General features: G+C 43.3%; 1 protein-coding gene across 3 annotated transcripts in view; it reads left to right on the plus strand.

Moving 5' to 3' along the window:
• Positions 1-13,556, plus strand: part of LOC119746021 (zinc finger protein 608-like) — a 57,721-nt gene extending 44,165 nt beyond the window's left edge. For all 3 annotated transcript variants that reach the window (XM_038222775.1, XM_038222776.1, XM_038222777.1), the window contains 5 exons: positions 3,959-4,088; positions 5,110-5,197; positions 5,597-9,636; positions 10,133-10,205; positions 10,716-13,556. In XM_038222775.1, coding sequence (XP_038078703.1) covers positions 3,959-4,088; positions 5,110-5,197; positions 5,597-9,636; positions 10,133-10,205; positions 10,716-10,722 — 4,338 coding nt within the window. In that variant the 3' untranslated portion in view covers positions 10,723-13,556. The remainder of the gene's footprint in view (positions 1-3,958; positions 4,089-5,109; positions 5,198-5,596; positions 9,637-10,132; positions 10,206-10,715) is intronic.
• Positions 13,557-17,521: the final 3,965 nt, after the last annotated feature.

Genomic DNA, 17,521 nt, shown 5'->3' on the forward strand with positions numbered 1-17,521 from the left:
ACTCGCAAAGCAGGCAGACAGTCTGTAAACACACCGGTTGCAATTCATCAAGTTTAATCTTGTATGGAATAATGTTAACGATCCCTGGGTATTCACAATCAGTGACTAGTTGTGGGCCGAGCAAGGAGCGGGGAGTAAAGTTCAAGAAGATGACAAATATTGATACAACCACCTATCACCCGACATGATAGATGAACAGTTTAAGTAGCCATTCAATTAGTCTATAAAACACTGTATTTTTGCACATTTGGGAGGGATTTTTGTTTGCCTGACCCGTGTAAATGAAAAGGTTTTATCACTGCCTTGTGATTATATTTCGCGAAAACAAGTCAGATGTAGTTCTGTACGGTATGGTACCCACCTCCTATTTCCCAGTCATTTGAAGAATCCATGTATGAATCAGAAGCTTGGACCTAAATTGAGGTGCCAGGATCAGAGTGGGAGATTCCGTCATAATTCCCTCCTGATATGAAATAGTTGTGTCGGCAGGAAGCAAAGTCTTGTCCCATTAAATGGCTATCCTATACTGTCCCAGTCCGGTGCCATTACTGAAGGAGAAAATACTAGTAAGCCTAGTAGGCCTTGCAGACATTAGGATCCAGATGCTTTGGATTTGATACACACTAATTTGAAATCCAGATCTACATATACTGCTCACACAAGTTTGTTGCCTGCAGCCAATTTGAACTGATTTGTTTCCCCTCCCCCAATTTTTTTTTTTTTACGACATCTGATTAGAATCTCCAACCCTCTGGATTTACAGGTCTCTTTCCTACTCGACCGAAGTAAATCAAGTTTAAAATCTGTGAAGTAAGGTTTCAGCGATCTCTTAACGTACAAACTTGGAGTTGTGAAATGCTTGATTAATCATGATGGATCTAAAAGTCGAACATGTGCGCACAGTTCCTGAAAACCATGGCCCTTCAGGCATTACTTAAAGTACACAGTCAACCATCTGATATCACAGCAGACAGACTTTTAAGCCTCTTGGGAAAAAGAAAAACCCGGCCTCAGAATTTGTATTAAAAGGGCAAAGTATGAAAGAAAAAAAACAACAGGTTCGAAGCAGCAATTGCAAAAATAGATTCACATAATGTGGGGAAGAGTCTTGGCGCCAGCCCAGGAAGGGAGTCATCCTCCGTCCGTGGCCCGATCCTTACCCACAAGAATGGCCAACAAATGTATACCTAGGTCCTTCTGGGTTGATAAGTGACTTCCCATTGACTAGTCAAGTTTGGTAGGGGGTGGGGTGGAAGTTCAGGAGGGGAGGGGGCAAACTGAGCAAGCTGTCCACAACTTCTACTCAATCCCTTCAGGCTTCACACCAGACATGGTGTGGAGTATTTCCTGGTTCTACAGTCACTTCCGCCTCTCCGTGTTTCTTATCGTTTTTACCCCCTTTCTTTCTCAGCCGTTCTCCGAAGGGTTCCCCTTAAGCACAGAACGGGACACGGTCTGTAATCGCTTAACAGATACCCCCGAGCTACCGGATCAGACATAATCCCGGAATGGCTCTGGAAGGAAGTTGTTAAAAAAAAGCGGAAGTTGATGTCCATTCATTCTAAAGTCATGCACCTGATACATTCATGTAGTTTTCTTTCCCATTCACACCTCCTGCATCCCCAGAGCAAATTTGGACTAGATTTATTAGGCTGGGAACATGGACATGCACATATTACTGAACACCATCTGTGCAGCACATGAATGTACACAAACTGAAACCTTGTTAACGCAGGACTATCAAAGAAAAAAAATCGTAGGAGTTCTTCATTCTGTCTGTTTCTATTTGATTAAAATGCACATTTTTTGAAATTAGGTTATGTATTTTTACTAATTTTCCGCATGGAGGTGGGTTCATTTTATAAATGTAGACATTCTATAAAATGTTTTTTTCCAGTCCCTGTAACATCTGACATGTACGATTTTGTAAATTCTGGATGCATCTTTAAAGGTATTGTACAACATTTGCAAACATTAAAAAACGAAACTACCAAATTACTATGAAATAACTTACTTGACTGTAAGTGAATAATAGTCTCAAGCATCCTGTGAAATCATGACACCTGGTATGCTGTCATTTTCAAGAAAAAAAACTGACTTTTTTCAAATAATGACCTCAATTCACTAAATTTAGTTAGTCTACATTTTGTTTGCAATCGGTTACACCTCTGTGAACGGGTACAAGCCAGGTAGTCTAGTTCCCTGACCTGACAATTCCCTGATGTCTACCGTATGAGTTCCTCCATTTCATCTAAAGTAGGGTCACCGTCAGGGAACCAGACTTCAACAAGAACAGCATTTTCTTCTTGTTTTTCCAGCATCCTTGAACACAAAACTTTCAACAAGTCAGTGTAACAATACAGGTATTTATAAGATGAAATTTACGTCGGGGTGTTGTAAATCAAATTAGGTTTTTTGCCCACGTCGTTGAAAGGAAAAAACCTAATTTAATTAAAATACATGTATTTGCTATAAAATACTAACCCCCAAATTCGTCCATTGCTGAAAATTACAGCAAAAGCAAATGTTATATATTACCTTTAATGCCTTCGTCTCCCAAACCAGGGACAGGAAAAATGACACATTTTGATCCTAAAACTATACAATAACCCACATACATTTATCTTCTGACTGCTTATCCGAAAGTCAAATCTTCGGAATCGTCCTTCATAAACCAAACTGGCTGATTGCTTTCTGCATTTCCACATGCCAAAATGATTCACATGTAATGATACTTTCCTGTTCAATAAGCCATGAACCATTTTTGGGGGTCTGCAATTGTAAATGCCTCAGCTCCCTGGGCTTGACTGCTTACAGACTCTCCTTCAAAAAGTGCCAGCATTGATCCCTTCTGGCAAGTCTGGGGTCTGTGGTTACAGAGCCTGGCACAAGTGGGAATATCTGCTGGATAAGCACTGGGCACAGTGAACAGTGTACTCATTGGGGTAAAGGTTGAAAGGTCATGTGCCACTCTGGAAGCCATCAAGGATGTAGTTGGATACAAAATGGGTACATATTTTACTCACACATTTGAACTGCGGTTTTATACAGACCTACATGTACCTACATGTATTGTCTGTCAGTCAACACGTTTCTATTGCTTTGTACACAAAGACCATGCACAAAGTCATTCTTTTTCTGTTGCAAATGTTAGTGCTCGGTGCATTTACATTCTTGAAATTTCATGTTCAAGTGCCTTTTAAAGGGTGCACTTATGAATATAGGCTGGATCAAACTTCAGTGAATACCCATTTCCTGAATTAAATGGAAAAAATAAAGCATCTGTTGATGTGATTTTGTCACGGACATTGTCCATGCAGTTTTCTGACACACGAGGGCGCTCTACCAGTTTAGAGGTCTGTTGAAAATATAACCCTCAAGCTCTTTGTAAAAGTTGGTTCATAACTTGAGCTCACAGACTGGCTGCCCAGTCAATGTATGTCTAAAACAGGGGGATTGAGATTGACATGTGCTTTCGCAAATTCTTGAATACTTAAATGCTAATCTCATATAAGATGAACTCAGACTCCTATTAAGATGGAATTTGCCTCGGGTGATGTAAATTTAATGTTGGTAATTTTTTTTTCTTTCTCGCACTCACTTCGGACAGCACTGAATATACAGTGTTTATAAAAAAAATATGCTTGTGAAGGGGGGGGGAGACAATATTAACTCAAACAGTTGTTTTGGGGGTTACTTTGATAAAATGGGAACTGCCAACATATATGCTGGATAGCTCAGTTGGTTGAGCACTGGAAGAGCAATCCGGAGGTCACATATTCGAACCCGCTTCAGTCAATTTCTATTCATCTGTTACAAAATTGTATATTTTTTTCTCGATGCAGAATCTTTCAACTTTTGTAACCAAAAAGAAAAATGCCCACTGATGTCATACCCATTTGAAACTTATCTCTGTATTCTCTCTCTTGTTTTCTTTTCCCTGCCTTTCGTTTCTCAGGTCACCACTCATTCTGTAGCGATAGACACCTCCGACATGTCCACACTGACGGATCCAGACTGTCTTGGGCCCTGCGAGCCAGGAACCTCGGTCAACTTGGAGGGCATTGTGTGGCATGAGACGGACCAAGGTGAGCAAGAAAAATTGGCTTCAGCCACGTCATAATTTTCTTGGCTGAAGCCGGTAGTAATAACTGTATCTATAGGCTTTGTTCATGAGTCGGCCATATTAAATTGAAAGCAAGGTAAAATATTCATTTTGGAACTTGCGAATAGAAATGAAAGCAATGAAATAAAGTTAATTACAAATCAAAACCAGTCTGCTCTGATGAGTAATAAAAAATTTGTGATTGAACATACACTAATGTTTTAAGCCACATTAAAACAAACAAATGGAAAGTGAGGCTTTGAACGCATAAATAGTCTGGCACCATCCCATTCAATAGCTTGCAAGTTATAAACTACATTCAGGGAACTTGATCAAAAATGGCTTCCTTGTGAATAAGGTGTATGGGAAGTGGCTTCAGCGGCTTCCATAGGGGCATGTGTAATTGTAAGCCACAGCCAGGTAATTTAAACAAAGCCTTACATTCATCAAATGGCTAAGGCTTAACACAGAGATTTTCGTTTAAGAATTGAAAAGGTTAACTTGGTTACAAGTAAGAACACATTTTCTGAGATTATTAGCATTTACAACAAAAATGAAAAAAATGAAGAAAAAAAGAATTGAAATTGCAGCGAATAAACTGTGGGAAAAGTGCCAGCCATTTTTTGCCTGCATGAATGCTGGTTCATACGCAAATATGAATGGTTCATACGCGAACGTGAATTTATGATGTCAGTGCAGGTTTTCGCACTGCAAAGTCGCAAAAGTTGAGCACATTTTAACTCTGGCGAATGTTGCAGCGAATGCTTCATGACTTCAAATTGGCATTGCATTCACATGAAGTATGAACTGCCGTTTGAGGTAAACTTGGATACCTGACTGAATGGAATGAGGATAGGCGTTCACTGCTCAGCTTCTTGGAGTTCAGTGGTTGTTCTCACCATAGCCAATTTTTTGTCTGCTGAGATTAAGGTATAGAGTGAACTGAAAATTAGGTCAGTTTAATCAACGTTGTTAATTTCGGTGATGTCTTCTAACCCCTGTAGGTGTTCTTGTTGTGAATGTGACTTGGAGGAACAAGACCTACGTGGGCACGCTCCTTGACTGCACCAAACATGACTGGGCTCCACCGAGGTAAGCAAAAGTCTTCATTTTACGTTGTAGTTGTTGTTGTTTTTTGTGGGTTTTTTTTAAGTAAAAAGGCAGAGTATCAAAAACAAATGCCAAAACGTTACGCCAAAGTGCAATCTTATTCTGGGCCAATCAGTATTTTCTTTTGGAAATAAGAAAACTGCTACATGAATATATATTGGTCATTATATCTTGACCACTACTTACAGAGTTTAATCAGCTTAATTTTTAAGAGTGAATTATCAATTTTATTTGTTTTTTACTCAAAATATTATCCTGTGAATAACACAAATTTGCTTGTTTACAGTGCTATTTTCACTGTTTCCTGATACAAAAATTGATCTTGTGATATGTAATAAAATAAAAATAGAGTTTTTTTCTCTCTTACCCCCTCTTTTGTAGGTTTTGCGATTCTCCTACTAGTGACATGGAGATCCGGAATGCCAAGACACCGGGCCGGCCCAAGCGAGGGCGCAACAGCTCTTCCACAACAAACAGTGACCTCAGCAACTTCACCGAGACGCGTTCTTCCATCCACAGCAAGCTCCGCAACTCAACCACCATCAAGAGCCGGCGCGGCAGCGGTGCCTCCAACGGCAGCCGCACGCCTCCCAACGCCATCGACCGAGCCCAGGGCAAACGGAAGATACGCCCCACCGACATAGACCTTAGCTCTGGGGAGGATAACAATAAGGCATCCAAGAGGTTGAAAACTGCACGAAATACGCCGACTCCCAACTCCTCCGAGGGTGCTACTTCGCCTGTGTTCATTGAGTGCCCAGAACCAAATTGCAATAAGAAGTACAAACACATCAATGGTTTGAGATACCACCAGACACATGCCCATCAGGACCTTCCGAGGCAGGAGCTGATTACCCCTGATGAAGCAGATCAACCGGAAACTCCTAAAGCTGTGGTGGAGGCAGCCTCTGATTTCAGTCCCTCCAAGAGGGACAAGACTGCCGTACCTTCTGAGGCTTCTGCAACAGGGTCTGTCCCTAGCAATGTCAGTCCAGCAAAGGGGGCTGGCAGCTCTGTGGAGAAATTAAAAGACATTAAAACAGCTCCCGCAATGACTCCAGAGAAACGGGACGACAGTATACCACCTTGTTTACCCACTGGAAGCACATCAACTGATGTGTGCAAAGACCCTAACACTAAGGAAGTGACTAAAGGACGGGTAGATGTAACTCGCAGCCCCAAAGGCGGGCAGCATAAAAGTCCAAATGATAAAACCAGTCCTAGCAAGATTCTCCATGGTGCCAACAAAGCCAAAGATGCAGTCAATGCTGTCAAAACTAAGCCTGACTCTCACTCCAGTGACAAACCCAGCAAGCACAAGAAACCTGCGAGTCAGAACACTAGCAACCCCAGCAGCAATCAAAAGGACATGTCTGTCTTTGATTTCAACTCGACAGCAGAGGCTGATGATCACACCAAAAAGACTAACAGCAGCTCTGGGGAGAAGCAGACCAGCGTGAGTGTCATCCGCTCCAACCCAGAGCAGATAGTCATTAAAACAGAACCTCTCAGCCCACCGCCAACAAATATCCCCAAGACTCCTGATACGCCAAAGATGTCGTCAGCACCCAGCAGTGAGGATGCTCAGAAACACTCAAAGAGCAAAGACAAGGACAAAGCAAAGGGAGGGTCTGAGAAGAAGAAACCAAAACAGGACAAATTAGTCCAGAAGCCGAAATCAGCTCGACCAATTGCCCCAGCTCCTCCTCACCCTCAACCTCCACAACTCATTGCAATACCAACTATTGTCACTACAAGCAGCGGACCAACGCCCACACCTCTCACAATACCAACAGTAACAACAAAACCTGCAGGGTCATCTCCCAGCACGGGAGCAACATTGAAACCCATCCAACCAAAGCCAGCCGTGGCAGATAACCCCGCTGTTAATGCCTCTCTCGCAACTCTAAAAGAAAAGAAGTCCAAACCCAAGAAGAAGTCCAAGACTGACAAAGAAAAGCATGTGGCTGGGAGCACCCCAAAGGATGGGACCAAGGGGGACCCTAAGGACATCACTAAGCAGAAGGAGGGGAAACCCAAAGAGAGTCCCCCTACCATTCGACCAGATCAACTCCCTGAATCATCACCAGCAGCTGCTTTGGAGAACAACATTCTCAAACAGGCGTTGACAGCATCGGGCATCGGTCCTGAGGATGCTGGTAGGAACTCTCCTTATGTTCCAGGGAGTAATCCTGAGAGCCAAACCAAAGCATCAGAGCAACCGCCAAAGGATGCCCCAAAGGAACTACCATCTTTAATCCCCAGCAGACCGATTGTGAACCCAAGCATGCCCGAAATGCCGAAGCTTATCCCCACCAGTAGTATTATGAACTCGGTAAACCGGCCTCCGCATCATGGACCAATGCCATCACAACAACAGCAGCAGCAGCAGCAACAGCAGCCTCCACCACCCCCACCAACTAAACCAATCATCCCGTCTTCCCCAGAGACCATGAAAAAGGAATACCAAGGACTCCCAGCTCCCGCTCAAACAAAATCCAACAGCTTGCCCTCAGAACATCCTGTGCCGACCCTAGTGGTTCCCCCAAACACAGAGGATATAAGGGCGGGCAGCCCAGCATATTCCGATATATCAGACGCCAATGACGAGGCTCCAGTAGGACCCACAAAACCTAGAGAGGAAAGAGATCCTTACGCTTTTCACGATACACCTGTTGGCAGATCCTCCCAGGGAAGCAAGCAAGTCCCAGAGGATTTGCGAAGACTTGAGAGAGTAGAACCATTAAGTGTACCGATGTTTTCACCATTAACGGAGGTAGCACGAGAGCGAGGAGTCAGCACAGAATCTGTGGCCAAATCTATGGAGTCTGTGCGAGCGACTCCCACCCAGCCCTTGAAATCAGAGCCGGGCAGAGAACCTTGCAAAGAAGGACCTGAGCCCAAGAAGGCCAGGAAAGACTCTCCGAGCCCATCAACTGAGACTGGCTATAGGCCTCAGGCTCTTCCAACTGAGACTGGCTACAGACCTCAGGCTCCTCCAGGTGCTGTCTATGGTGGCCAGTATCCCTTCTTACCAGGCTACGTAACAATGGACCCATCATATCACCAGCGGCTTATATCCACCGATCCTCATTATAGACAGCAACATGAACAATTTATGGGGGAGCAACGCAAACGTGCCGAGGCAGAGAGACTTGAGAGGGAGAAAAGAGACCAGGAGCCTGGCAAGGACAAAGCTTCTGAGAGTTCTGATCTGAGGGATAGACCTATCCCTAAGATCAAAACAGAACCTGTCACTCCTACCAAAAGGGACTCAGTATCTGACACAAGTAAGGGAATAAGACCTGATAAAGACCCTCAACTTTTAAAGAGAAAAGGGGACCGGGAACCTCCTGAGACAATCCATGGTAAGCAACTTGATTTTCACAAGCCGGGATCCAAGAGTCCTGATGTCACCGCTCCGCTTGGCGTGCCAAAATCCTCAGAAGCAGCTCGCACTTTGCAGGAACAGCAGCGAGAGGAGATGAGGCTGTACTCTCTGTATGATCATAAACAGAGAGAGTTGCAGCGCCAGGAGGAAGATAACCGGAAAGCCAAACAAGAGGAGCGCCGAAGGTCCGAGTCCAGCGAATCACGGAGAGAGAGTCAAAGAACAGCAGAAGACCGCCAGCAAGAGCACGAGCGCTCTAGGAGACCTACCAGCTCCCCGCGTCAAGAGTCATCCAAGGAGCAGGGCAACACAACCTCATCTTCTAAATCATCAAGTGATGACAAGAAGCACAGAGACTCTCCACAGCCAAGCAAAAGTCAATCCCCCCATGATAAGGGTCCACCCAGAGGATTGATACCTCCCTCCAGAAGAGTCCTAGACACGTATCCGGCATATCTCCAACCTCCCTATGTGCAGACTCCATTTGGACCAATGCCCTTTGATCCTGGCCATCCTGCCTACCAGGCAGTTAACCCCATGGTCGCTTATCCCTACATCCCGCACGAGTTGCACTACCCACCACCGCAGGGGCCACGCATGATCAGTCCAATGTGGAAGTCACCGGAGGAGCGAGGTCGCTATGAAATGGACCGTGAACAGTCGGGCGCAACATCCCCTCATAGCTCTGGGAGCAAAAGTAGAGAGTCCTCTCGAGAGCGGCCAACCAAAGCTCTGGACGTTTTACAACAACATGCCAACCAATACTTCAGCTCTCATAAGAACGAGAGGTCACGGTCCCCAGAACCGGAGAGGGAGAGAAGACCATCCTCCTCCCCGCATCCACCGGCATCTCCTGCTGAGAGGAAGACCCCGGTGACACCTACATCTCGTGAGGATTCTCCCAGGTACGACTCATCCCGAAGACACGGCCCACAAATCCCATCTCATCTACTGCATCAGCATATGCACACACACCAACACACGCATCTAGGCATGGGCTATCCGGTCTTGCAACCCTACGATCCTTACGGTAAGAGCTGCTCTACTTTTCCCTGTTGATAAACACAATTTTTCTCTTTAAATAATCACAGGTAACTTTGGTTGTGCCTTGTTTAAAAATCAGATGTAATATTGTTCTTATTATAATGTGTTTTGGGTTAAGCGACAGCAAAACATATTTGCTTCTTCATGCTTTTGTCCACTTTTTGCCGTGGCACACACCCTAGCGGTATTACTAAGTGAGAGGGGAGTACTCAAATTTTGCATTTTTAGTTGAATAAAAGCAAAGAAAAACATAAACAAAGCCGTTCAGTATTTGGCTAAGCGCATCGCCCATTAAAAGCACCACCAATAGTAGAACAGTTGTCATTCTGTTTTAACTGCATGTACCCACGGTTGTATATGTTGAGAGTCTGGTGACTTGACTCGCCTAATTCCATTGTTCTTAATAGGTGCTTTTGGCAGACACATCCAGCACACTCGTTAATTCATACCAAAATTGTTTTGTTTTGTTTTGTTCCTCGTAGTTCTTGCTAGTCACCAGCAAGCAGCAGCAGCAGCAGCAGCTGCCCAAGGCGTCAACCCGTATGCTGTCCGAAGGTAAATGGAAAACCATTGTGCCATTTCAGTAGCTGTACAGTCTAATCGCAGGAGAAATATTGGAGTCCAGTTGTGAATAGACGTTTGACTCCTGGATAGAGTCAGAGACTATTCTAAACATGTTGGATTTGCCAGACAATATTCTGCAGAGAGTCCATACCAACTATTGCATGCACCTGTCCTGCCTGTCAATCCATCAGTGCACATTAACCATTAGATCACGATTATTAGTCAAGTGGCCAGGGGGCAGCTCATTCAAACTCGGTCAGAAGCAGTGTGAGAAATGTACACAAACCAAAGGTGGAGGGTGGGACTCTTTGACAACTTCAGATGGTCCACAGTGTCCGTAAAATTGACAGGATTATTCATGCTCATTTTATTTCTTAACCTTCGGAGATTTTATCATCTTAAAACAAACTGTTGTTGACACCTGAAGTAAGAAACCAGTTGTGCTGTTTATAGTTAGCCGGCTTCCTGATAAAAGCAAATCTTTTGATATTTTTGTTCCAGGGAATGAGGCGCCCTCAAATCGTGCGACCAAGGTATTCTCTGCCGCCATGTTTAATAGCATCCATTGCTCCATCAACCAAAGAGTCTGTGACCAAAGAGTGATTTCTCTTCCCGCCCGTCAACTGTTGTGGAACGAAGCTCCGTCCCATTGCGTGGGTTCTGGAATACTTGATGCCAAGATTGTGGAATACTAGAGTTAATCTCTCGAGGCAAAGAACTGTTGGAGTCTCACTTTTGTGGAGGCCGAGCCTCTTCGTTTTAAGAAGAGGAAAGCAGAGAGGACATCTTGAGACGATGACAAGCGTTGTTAATAACTTTTTTATATGAGAAACCTTGCATTGGTCTTTTTTTTTAAGATGTTGATGTCAAGTTTTCTGGAAACTTTTTGCCGTTAGAGCAAGGAAAATTGATGTTTGAGGACGTTTTGTATATAGCAAGAAGACATGTATTTGATATATTGTCTCATCTTTTGATCAGACGGAGGCACACGTGGATATTTTAGACATATGGGCAAGGCATTGTATCCGCTATCAGAATGGGATGCTGGTGATTTTTATTGAACAAAGTGCAACAATTCAAATCAATCAAGTACTTTTTAAGATGTATCATATGCCGACTGTGAGCTTTGGCTCTATCACTTCACCATCTAGGCCAGCTTTCTTCATTTTTCAAGGGAATTTAGACCATAAAGCATTAATATGACTTTGGGAAGTGTTCAGAGACTAATTTGACCATAGTTTAACCCTTTGGTGCAGGGGGGAGGTCGCTAAAGAAACTTTATAATTTACCTAATCCAAAAAATCTGTGCACCAAAGAGTTAAGAGAGGTTTTTTTCAGTGATTATAAAAATCCCTAAACAGTGAAATAATACTGACTTCAAGAGGAATTTTCAAGAGCAAATTCAAATGCACAAATCTTGACATCAGAAACTTTCTCAAAGTTGAGTAACTCAGCTCCTTGCGTGCTAGTATACCAAACAAGAGGTTTATACAAAAAGTCATGGTACCTATAGGCTTGTGTGCTACAAGCTTAGACAACTTTAGTTTCAATCTCCCAAAATATGCCAAAGTAGAGCTTTTAAGGTGCAAATGGAATCATACAGATATTGTTTTATATTTTGGAATTTTTTTTAGTTCTTAGTTTCATACACACTTTTGAATGCTCATATGGTCAGAATATGACTTTCGACTGATTTAATCGGAAGTGCTTTTTTCTTTCTTTCTTTTTTTACATGCATTTTGCACAGTCCAGTTTCTTATACCCAATTAAGTAAGATTTGAGGCTTTGCATGGTGTAGATACTAAATAATGAAAGGTTTGCGGAAACACCATGTGCCTCTGGTTCTTTTCAGAACCATTCTCTTAGTTGAGAAATTATTCGCACATGGTGTTTCCGCAAACCTTTCATTATTTATACCCAATTGTTGCATATATCTTTTAAATGTGGGCAGGGGGTATTCAATGGAATAGCCACTTGCACACAAGCGTCTATGGTATTCGCGCAGTTTCGGCGATTAATTACGCAAAACAAGACTGCGTCTTGACCTCCAGATTCTGACCATTCAGGGGGCACCTTCTATCGGGTCTTCTGTAACATGCAGCCAAATGGGAGACTTTTGAGATGTTGGTGGCAGCAAACACACCGGTCCTTTTCAATTGTTCACGTCGTGTTTAAGCTAAAGGGCGCATGCTCAATATGACGCGAACAATGGAAAAAGGACCATTATGTTTGCTGCCACCAACGTCTCAAAAGTCTCCCATTGACCAATCAACTGCTGAGTCCAGTTTCTAAAGTTGGCTCCGATTGGGCTGGCACGCGGAGTCACATAAAATGTGCATGTTGGGATATACCAGACGATGTTCCTAGTTTGGCTCTGCACACGTGATTGTCTGATCCTCAAACTAGGGGATTGCCTCAATTAGACAGTGGTAAATCAATGTGCAAATGACGTCTTTGAGCTGATATATCACCTTGTCATGGCCATTCTTTAGCTCACCAAACAGAAAGTGTAAAGGCTTGAAATCGATTTGACAGATCTATGCTGTAATCTGGCAAAAAAAGAGGAGAGAGATTTGACATCTGAGTATTTCTATTATTTGGTTGTTGGCGCATGCAACCAAAAAAGATCACACCATGATGATTTGAAGCGGGTTTTGGATGCTGCGATTTGATTGCAAGTTTCCCATTTAGCGGGTGAATCACGGACTTAAAACTGGTCCCCTGTAGGTAACGAGAACAAATTGGGAAGCTGAACGTTGCCATGGCCTGTGTTACCATGCCAACCAGAGTATTGTGCTTTAGATTGGTTGTCGTGAGGAACAAGATTGTGGCATTGCATGTGAAGGGCATTAATGTTAAAACTAAATCATATTGACAAAATGTTCACAATTGAACATTCGAGGAGAAAGGGTTGTTTGCTTCCTTTAAGCCTCAAATTTCTGTCTCGGCATCATCAAAAGATTTTTTTTTTCCAGAGTTTTGCTGAGGTTGCCAGTCTAAAATGGAAGTTTATCTGTTAATAATTTTTTTTGTGAGAATTTTTCCAGAGAAACCAGTCTGTTGAAAGCCAGCTGTTCTCAAAAGAAGAAAAAAAACTTCTAAAATTGTAAATGATGGAGTGTAAACGATGTTTGGCATCAGACTTTGTCGCTTAATCATTTTATCTTATTCTTCCTAGATGTAAAATAGACCTTATATTTTCATTCTTGATTGTTGTTTCTTTGTTTTTTAAAGTGCCACTGATTATAAAACTGTGCAGCACACACACCACTTTGTATTTTACTGTATCTTAATAAAATTGTAGACTTTTGCCGCCAGATTGCGACAGGCAAGTCAGTTTGACTAGTCTCCATATTTGTGTGTCTTGGTATATAGCTTTATTTTGTTATAGTTTAATCTTTCAGAGGGGGCAATTTTGTATTTCTATTTTTTTTTCAATTATTTTGTAATTAGAATAAAGGGCTATATTTAATTGATGAGGAACACTATTACAGTTTATGGAACGCCACAAGAAAATATGAGATGGGAGAGCAAAACCCTACATTCTTCCAGATTGATCAATCAAAGGTCAGGAGAGGGCGGGGCGGGTTGGGGCGATATTAAAAATGGCCCTTGATCACTTGCGTGTTCCAAATTTCAATATTTAAGCTCTCAAGGATAGTTTCGTGCATAGTTCGCTCGAAGCCACCGCCCAAAGGGTACGAGCGAACGGGAGTAGGAAAAGAACAGTCATCACTTATATTTCGGAAGCTAACGTCTTTCTATCGTCGGTACCCGCGGTGTATGTGCTGGTGTGGCTACCGTACGAATGGTACAGCGCCCTCTTGACATCGGTGCGTTCGAGTAGCTCACCCGGATCGACTCGGGTAAAGAAAAGCAGACGTGCTGGCCACGCTAGAATCGAACGCTAAAGTAACCGCGGGCCATCACGATCCTCACGGTGACGCCCGTGGCCGGTCTTAGTTTGAGATTTACTGGGTTTTTTTTCAGTCAATTGCAAAACTTAAAACTCAGAAGTCGCAATGAACGCAATAAATTAGTACCTGACTTCAAATAAAGTTGATGTTTCGCTCCACTTCAGATTTACGGTACGGTCGCAAGGGATGAACAACGCATCCTTCTGACGTATTTCCACCACTGACTCTGATCTGCTCCACGAGCAGGGTGGTGGCCCCTGATCTCGATTATACTGACCAGTGGTGGTGGCTGACCCGGTTGAGCCCCGAAAATGACGTCAGAGCTAATCGAACGATACGGGAGTAACGTATAACCCGAGTCGATACGGGACTAACCCGAGTCGATACGGGACTAACCCGAGTCGATCCGGGTAAGCTACTCAAACGCCCCCTATGTTTCATCTGATAAGCCTTAAGATGCTTAGCTTAGGTTTTGTCATGATGACATTTCATGTTCTTAGTTCTTACAAATTAGGCCAGCTAGTAATTTCATTATTCATAGGCCCTATTTGTTATTTGTTTCACTCACATTCGTTACCTCTCCCGATAAAATACACGCAAGTGTAAGCATGGAGGAATAAAAACATTCCTCCATGGTGTAAGCAGCTAGCTTTGTGCGGGCATGCCAATGGTAAAATGCTGTTCGCGGTGTCGTACTTCAGTTTCTCGTTTGTTTTAAACTTTGTGGAAACTGAACACAAGGGATCCTGATGTTCTTTTTCACCCTGAACTTCAGCTGATTGCACTGGATTTCTTCAAGAAGTTCTCCATGTGAACAAAGTATACGCCGTCCTTAATTTAACCCCTCCCTCGATGCACATCCTTCCCAAAGAAGGGCGAACATTTTGGACAAAATGTTCATAGCTATGTGTGGCCAAACTCTATTCTATTTCCGAAGGAGGCCCATAAATTTCAGGCAATACCTCAATTTAGTCTTACAATCAGTCACTTTGAAATCACATTTTCGTTTACCCAGTAAAATAGCAGACAACCCAACTCGGCTAGCTCGAGCTGGACAGCGCCACCATTTGGTCAAACCAGGCCAGCCCGAGTTTAACATCAGCCTTTCAGACGCATAGCGTCCGTGCAGTGACGGTTCATTGTGCATCACCGCAGTTCACTCTCAACTCACACCGGGGCTCGAGACACGATCTGCCCGGCGGCGGTCGGCCTGCTGTGTGTGCCGTCGCGGTGGTGGTGTCATTGGCAAGCACCCGTAATCCTTCATGCGTAACTGTAAACGATACAGTAACCAGACCTTTTGTGTCCAGGGAATAATAAATCGCCTAGTTTGTAGCGGCAGCAACTGAGCCTTTTTCTCTCCCTCCATTTTTTTCTCTCGATTCTTCTATTCTTGCTTGGAGCTACCAGGGTAGAGTTAATGGGCTTACCGCTAACAAACCAAACTCGGGCCATTCAAAATTGAGCTCAGGCATTCAAGAAATGGAGGTTTATCCTTGCGCCTGTTTCAAAAGCCCCTTGCTCACCATAAAGGAAGGGTATTTGGTTAGGAAAACAATGACTAGTAAATAATTTGTTTTCGGTTTGTTTTATTTGGCCATGGGTCTTGTGCAATATTGGAAACATACCTTGTGCTCAATTATATCGAACGAGGTGTCAACTAATATTTCTGTATTTAAGAAGATGCTACATGGTACATATAGCATGAGCAACAAAGTAACAAACGAGAAAGCATATCCAGTTACGAGTATGCCAGATATTTTCATAAAATGAAGTGTAAATTGCTGAACAATTAAAGAATCCCGATTGACAAACTTCACATTTATTTCAAGATTTAGTTTTATCATCAAATTGGCTCGCCTTCGTGTCGTACACTAGGACACTAGGAACATAAGCACCTCAACTTTCAGCTATTTTGGATTCTCCCGCACTGCAAAATCTGTAAAATGAATCACCCTACAAACGTAAAATACAACATTACAAAAATAGCAACTGTCTTTCGAGGTTAACTGATACATCAACACAAATTACACCAATTACATTAAGCACTCTTGAAGAGATAAGAGTAATCCAAACTCAAACACTTGGGTCGCTGGAGTGGGTCCTTCAGATGCGCCGTGCAACATTACTGGCCGGGATTAGAGGAGATAAGAACGGGGTAGATCAGAGGTTGGTATCGGAGGCTAGTATTGACCGTGGATACGGTGATAGTAGCTGGGAAGACTGACCACTGCCCTAGCCTAGTAGTCAGTGACCAAAATTTTTTAACATCAGCTTGTTCGACTAGTGAGAAAAAAAACTGCGAAGTACAACGCGGATAGATAGCATCAGTGCCCGAGTCAGAGCGAGAGAGTTTGCTGTGTTGAGAGAGAAAAAAAATAATAAAACGGCACACCAAAGACCTTCAGTTCTTTTCAACTCGTCAGCCACTTGTTGCACAGTAGCAACACTAGAGTCTGTCTGAAAGAGCACAACACCCTCCAGGTTCCCGTGGAAGAAGTTTATGTATTCAAGTTGACGGCTCGACAATGATAGGACGTATTATCACCGATGGGGAGACACGCACCGTACGCGCCGCCCAGAACCCCCGGCACATAAAGCAGTGACTTCGCTATTGCTCTTGGTTTACAAAGTTCTTGGACCGTTTTGTGTGTGAGTGCATCTGGTGACTGTGTACACGCGGGAGAGGAAATCGGGATAATCCAGTCTTAACCGTAGCCCCAGCCTCGCCAAAAAGATCGCCCAGTATTAACAATCACTGCGACAGAGCTATAAATTTTACAGCCAGCCCTGACTTTTTGAGGATTGGGTCATAATTTAGGATCCGTGGTACAAGTTGTTGGGAAGTCATCATCGTACACCATGGTTCGTGCGACAGGGGGTTGGCCGCGTAGGATGAGATCGCGTGTGTTGACAGCATAATCTGCCTGGGAGAAACTGGAATCTTAACTGATCGCCTTGCAGTCAGACCAAATCGTTCCACCAGAAGATGCTTGCTACACTCGACACCATCGGAGCTCTATTACTCCCCTGACGAACTTTGAATGTTCAACGCTATACCAAACACAATGATCGTCTTCATCTCAAAACTTTCCGACCAACGAACGACTTGTAAAAGTTAAACTTAGTGGAACTGCGAAACAATTTGGTGTTGATTGGAGAAAAAAATATATTTGTTACTTCGACAGCAGAACTATATCGTTTTGAATTATCACGAAAATGGATATACTTTGCGCCAAACATCGTGGACTTTCAGTCAGGCGGTGCCTATACCATACACAAATTCTTCTCACAGTTTTATGGTAAGTAGAATAAATTCAGACGCTCTCCAACTGTGCAAGTGAATGATACCCACCGCGGTGTGCATGATACTGATGTCATTTTAGGTAA

This window comes from Patiria miniata, unplaced genomic scaffold (genome assembly GCF_015706575.1).
Source record: "Patiria miniata isolate m_02_andy unplaced genomic scaffold, ASM1570657v1 HiC_scaffold_7, whole genome shotgun sequence".
NCBI classification, from domain to species: Eukaryota; Metazoa; Echinodermata; class Asteroidea; order Valvatida; family Asterinidae; genus Patiria; species Patiria miniata.